The sequence below is a fragment of the Euprymna scolopes genome, chromosome 14, assembly GCF_053919585.1.
Source record: "Euprymna scolopes isolate OS-2025 chromosome 14, ASM5391958v1, whole genome shotgun sequence".
Classification (NCBI taxonomy): domain Eukaryota; kingdom Metazoa; phylum Mollusca; class Cephalopoda; order Sepiida; family Sepiolidae; genus Euprymna; species Euprymna scolopes.
Genome location: NC_136495.1, coordinates 137,402,127 through 137,408,126, shown reverse-complemented (window position 1 = coordinate 137,408,126; position 6,000 = coordinate 137,402,127). Strand labels below are relative to the sequence as shown.

At 40.3% G+C, this 6,000-nt stretch overlaps 2 protein-coding genes across 2 annotated transcripts; both read left to right on the top strand.

Moving 5' to 3' along the window:
• The first annotated feature begins 1,426 nt into the window (after nt 1-1,426).
• Nucleotides 1,427-2,380, top strand: LOC145292811 (uncharacterized). The gene has a single exon (XM_080138851.1). The coding sequence runs from the start codon at nt 1,427-1,429 to the stop codon at nt 2,378-2,380; it is 954 nt and encodes a 317-aa protein (XP_079994977.1).
• Nucleotides 2,381-4,108: 1,728 nt separating this feature from the next.
• On the top strand, nt 4,109-5,227 carry LOC145292810 (uncharacterized). Its single transcript, XM_080138850.1, has one exon. The coding sequence runs from the start codon at nt 4,109-4,111 to the stop codon at nt 5,225-5,227; it is 1,119 nt and encodes a 372-aa protein (XP_079994976.1).
• The last annotated feature ends 773 nt before the right edge of the window (nt 5,228-6,000 follow it).

Sequence of the window (6,000 nt, the reverse complement as noted above, 5' to 3'; positions counted from 1 at the left end):
AGCAACCAAATCCTTCAACCCAACCGCACATTCTTCCTTTTCAGTAGAACCTTCTAAATCAAACTGAAAGGGCCACATTTCAGTGGAAGGGATTTTGAAAGAAATAGAAGAAGTTTTAAGGACTTTATTACAAAGTTTGAGAATTGTGCAATGTCTATACCATCGGCATCAAGAAAGCTACATTTTTTTAGGTGTTCTCTCGAGGGTAGAGCCCTTCAACTTATTGACCTCTTGTCCGTCTCCGAAGACAGTTACCCAGTGGCTCTAAAATTGTTGAAAGACCAATACTTGGATGAGGAAGAAATACGTGGCGAAATAATCCAAGGTATATTAGATTTTCGCTTGGAGAGTCCAAAAGACTTGGTGGGGTTGAAGGACTTTATGATAAAAACGCAGGCGGACGTATGGGAACTTAGAACATCATACAGCTGTGACTTATATGATAACCAGTCGGCAAGTGCCATAATAATTTCTCAGGTATTGTTTGCAAAATTACCATCCAACATAAAAAATGAACTGATCAGGTTTTCTGGAAAAAACCTATCCAACAGTATCAATAATCCTGTTGAAGACACCAGAAATTATTAAGCGTTTTTTGATTATTAGAAACCCTGAACAGCACCCTGTGACCAAGCTGAGGCCCCCACTTAGACGTAGGAAAGAAAGTGAAGAAGAATCACATTCCTCCCCGAAGGCTTTCAATGCCAAAGTGGAATCAAAACCACAAAAATGTGAGTTTTGTAAAAAGCACGGACATTCTTCGGAAAATTGTCCCTGCTACACCTCCCACGAAACCCGGATTACAAGGTGCAAATAACTTTGGCTGTGTTTTAGATGTCTAAAAAAGACACATAGGGGCGTAATGTGCCCATTGAGAACAGCTAAAAATAGTAGCTGTAGCAGCTGCACTGTTAAGGGCCACATGACAGCAATGTGCCCAGAAAAGAAAGGCAAGGTGCGTGTGGACACCTGTGTACATACGAATGACTACAGCTATGGTTTCATGTCTCCTGTAATCAACATAGTAGTAGGAAAGGGAAATAGCCAGTTGGAAATAAATTGTCTCCTGGACACCGCAAGCCAAACGACCTACTTGGATACCTCTGTGCTGGAAAAACTGAATTGCATTTCTTCAGCTAAAGAAAGTAGGTTGGAAGTGAAAACCTTTTTGGGCGCAGAGACAATACCTTTTTAAGAGGCCACAGTGGAGTTAAGACTTATCCCTGAGAAAGTTCACACTCTTCAAATTCTGTCCAGTAATTTGAATCTTTCGCATGAGTTACTAGAGCTTCCGCAGATAATTAAAAACCTGAAACAACATCAGTTAGCAACTAAGTACAATTCCCGGGACAGTTATATTAAACTTGAGGGGCTGTTGGGAGTTGACGCCATTCAATTCATAGAACCATTTGAAATCGTCCCCTGCATGTATGGAGCCGCTTTTTCCACACCGAGAGGACTTGTACCCTTTGGTAACAGCCGTTGCTCCATGTATGAGAATCAGTTAAAACCAAGACACAAAGTAAAGAGAGGGGCAAACATTAATTATCCCTCCTTGTTGGACAAAACACCTCCACTTTCCGAGTTCAGAATTAATTTTGTGCTGAATCCAGAGGAGAAATACCCAGACCCGTTAAAAGCTTGGTTTGAAGAAGGAAACGTCAAGAGAGGACTAGAAAACATGTTTAGCATGGAGTCACTAGGGTTACCTATCACAGAGGAACTCTCTACCGTGGATGAAGAGATGGTACAAAAGTTTAGGAACACTATATCCTACAAAGATGGCCGATACCATGTACAGCTGCCATGGTATGAAGACAAAGTGAAGTCTGTGCCTTCTAACCACAATGCTGCTCTTAAAATACTGGAAAGAGTAGTTAAAGACCTGGAGAAGAAAGGCCTCTATGACAAATACGTAGACATCTTTAGACAACAGGAAGACGAAGGGATTATAGAGGAAATAACAGTGACTCCAGAAGACTTTCAAAAGTACATATGGATTCCGCACAGGCCGGTACTCAAACTGGCTGATCAGACGACCACGAAGGTGAGACCTGTGTTCAATTGTTCCTACAAGGGGGCAAATGCTACATCTTTGAATGAGGCAGCCTATCCAGGAGTCAACCTAATGGGAGACATGTTAGAACTGTTGATTCGCTTTAGGGCCAACAAATATGTATTATTGGCCGACATAAGGAAAGCATTCCTTATGATTCGTCTAGAGCTAGAAGAGGACCGCAATCGTTTTTGTTTCTCCTTGAAAAAAGGCGACAACTTGCATTGTTACAGATACTCTACCATCTTATTCGGTTTCAATGTAAGTCCATTTATATTAAATTATGTCTTAAAATATCATGCAGAAAAATTTCCTGCAGATTAATGTTCCCAAGTACTCAAGTCAAACTTTTATGTGGATAATTTAGTGAAAACAGGAAATGATGTAGATACTCTATCTACGTTATACTCAGCGGTGAAGAAACGACTGCAAGAGGGTAACTTTGAGATACAATCCTGTAACTCGAACAGTGCAGTGTTACAAGAAAAAATGGCGGCAGATGGAACTCTGTCAGGTTTTTTATTCTGGTGTGGAGAAAGTTTTAGGGTATTTGTACAACCCCCAACATGATACTATGAAGGTCTGTTCGCACCAATGCGATGTAACCGCATCAACAAAAAGGAAAATGCTGTCTGAAGCTTCCAAAATATTTGATCCCTTGCCCCTATATCTTCCAGTGACAGTAAGAAGCAGAATGCTGATAGGAGAAATTTGGAGGCAAAAGTTGGATTGGGATGAGGAAGTTTCAGAAGAGTCAAAAAAAAACCTGGCAACCTCTGGCAAAGGACTTAACAGAATAGAGCTCTGCATCATTGCCAAGGAGAGTCCTAGATGACAATAAGCCCCTAAATTAGTCCTATTTTGTGATGCCTCCAAAAGTGCATATGGCTTTTCAGTATATGCTGTACAAGATGGACAGTCTGCACTGGTGTTTGCTAAAGCAAAAGTAGCACCCTAAAAAGGTAAATCTCTACCCACTTTGGAGCTTTTGTCTGTGTTTCTAGCATTGAAATGTTTTCCCTTTATAAAGGAAGCCTTGAAGAACTCCCTGATAGAAAAAGTATATGTTCTAACGGACGCTCAAGTGGTATTGGCTTGGATTCTATCAAAGTCGATAACCACATAAACATCTTTGCGCGGAACAGGCTGCAAGATATAACGCAAATGTCTGCAACAATCAGGTAAGAGATGAAGTTGGAGTTGAGTTTCCAATACGTGCCAACTAAGGAGAACCCAGCCGACTAGATCACAAGAGGACTTTCCTTTAAAAAATTTCAGGAAGACCTTTCCTATTGGTATGAAGGCCCTGCATGGATAAAGCAGGAAGAAATTCGGTGGAACAAGCTCGAGTTAGGCTGTCTCTCGGAAGAACAAAAGGAATGCATTCATCCTGCAATGAATTTGTTTACGAGACACAACGAAAGTTCCCCTATAGTCTCTGTGGAAAGATTTTCCAACTTCAACAGATTAGTTAATGTAATTACTTTGGTTTTTAAGTTTGTCAACAAAACGTTGAAGAGAAGTGAGGACAATCACCTTCTGGCAAAAATCTATTTGATAAAGTTGATGCAAGGGGAATCTTTTGCCGCAGAGTTGGATTTTTTGTTGGATCCTGAAGGTAAGAGTCCACCAAAATTAGTGAAAAACTTAAACCTATTCCTGGATCCCTCCAATATCATTCGGTCAAGAGGAAGGATAGGTGGCTCGGAATTGCATTTCTATGAGGTGCAAAATCCAATTCGTTTAGAAAAAAGACACCATTTAACCGATTTGATCATAAAGGACACTCATCAGAGAAACCAACATTTGGGATTTTGCAACAACCTTAAATGAAATAAGGTTAAAAGGATATTGGATACCACAAGCCAGACAGGCTGTTAAAAAATTGTGAGCACTTGTGCCAAGTGCAAAAGATACAATGCCACTGCCTTCTCAACACCGAATGCAACAGACCTTCCTAGCTCTAGAGTAAATTTTGTAAGACCATATCTCCATACCGGTGTGGATTACACCAGTCACATCTGGGTTAAGGGAGAAGTGAAGGACTATAAAATGTATATCCTCATCTTCACGTGCATGGCTATCAGAGCGGTTCACATAGAACTAGTCCCAGATATGAGTGCATCTTCATTCTTGCAGGCCTTTGTTCGTTTCACAAATGCGAATGGAATCCCCTCTCACCTCTACTGTGACAACGCAAGGACTTTCATTTCTGCAGCCAAAATAATTGATCAGGGATTGATCACTGATGAGTTCAAGGAGAAGTTTGGTTCTTATCACCTTAAGCATTGTACCATTCCACTTTATTCAGCTTGGTATGGAGGTACTTGGGAAAGGACAATCAAGACAGTTAAATCCTGTCTCTACAAAACTATAGGAAGGGGAAAGGTTGACTATTTTGGTTTATTAACCATGTTATCAGGTATCCAGCGTGCCATTAATAGTCGTCCTCTGACTTATAAAAGCTCTAATGAAATGGATTGCCTAACTCCCAACCCTCTCATGAATCCAAATGTGGGTCAAGGTTTAATGAAAAGATTGGACAATGAAGAACTGGAACTAACAGAGCCACTAAGCAGGATCGAGTTAAAGAGACCGCTCCGTCTTCGTGAAGAAAGTTTAAAAAAGTTTAGAAAGATGTGGCACGAAGATTACCTGTTGAGCCTGAGAGAAAGAACTATTGAGTTATCTGACCCTTCCTTTGATAATGCAATCAAAAAGGGTGGCATAGTGTTAATAAAGCACCCTCTTAAAACTAGACCATTTTGGTATATAGGTGAAGTCCTGGAGTTGATTGAAGGAAAGGATGGGTTGGTTCGTTCAGCAAGAGTGAGAAAAGGAAATGGAGCTACATTAACCCATTCAATCAACCATTTATTTCCTCTGGAGATTAATTCTCTTTCTGAAAATGTGGATAATGAAATTCATCATGAACCAGAGGATGAGCCAGATCAAAATATATCGTCCCGACCTGATGAGAGTGTTAGAATCTGGATTTGCCCTGCATGTGATAAACCAGAAGATTTCAGACCAATGGTGGCTTGTGATCAGTGTAATGACTGGTTCCACTTTGGTTGTGTGGGCCTGGTAGATGCACCCCAAGAAGAACAATGGTATTGTCCAACTTGTAGAACAAGGCGTCGGGGTAGACCCAGTTTGTTAGGGGTCTAAAAAGAACCAGAAATTTCAGGTGAAGGTATCAGGCAAGACCTTAAAAACTGTAACTAAAAGATGAATTCCCTTCTCTTTTCCCTATCTCACATCCCGTAAAAGACATTTTTCTTTTTTTCATTTTTCTTTTTTTGATATGGGAATGTGTGGTAATTATTACTGACCGGAACTCGATGTGGAGGGGGGAGGCAGTGGAATTCTGGGAGGCAGTCGTTCAAGCAAAAGGTATAAAAAAGTGCTTGGTCGACTGATTTTATAGTAGTAGTAGTTTTTGTTGTCCACCACGTGGGTCGGACTGAACTTTGCGTAGCATCAACTTGTGGGTTATAAAAACACCCCTATCGTTGATGTGTTAGTTGGACTTTTTTGTTTAGTCAAGTTACACGTTTCACAGTTACTATTACAAAGACAATTTTTCGTTGTAAGCAACGAGGCAATACGTTGCAACTCCAGTTAGCCGAGAAAAGCCGAGAAGGATTCTCCACACAAGTTAAGAGTTTCATTGTCTTTTCCTTCTACGTCGAGTTCAGGCTTAGCCGTTGAGTTGCAGAAACGCCTCCCCCCCTTCAGTCGGTTAAAATCCGACAATAATGACTGTAATAGTCGTGCTCAATTTGCAATTATAATGTTTATATAAATTAGACATATATTTTGTCACGTCAGTTTTTATGCTTTTCCAAGCCTTTAAATGTTTTCATTTATGTGGGTAAGCTGTATACATTTTTTTCAAAGTATTTTAATTATGAGAAAGTTATGCTTGTAATCCATGGTAA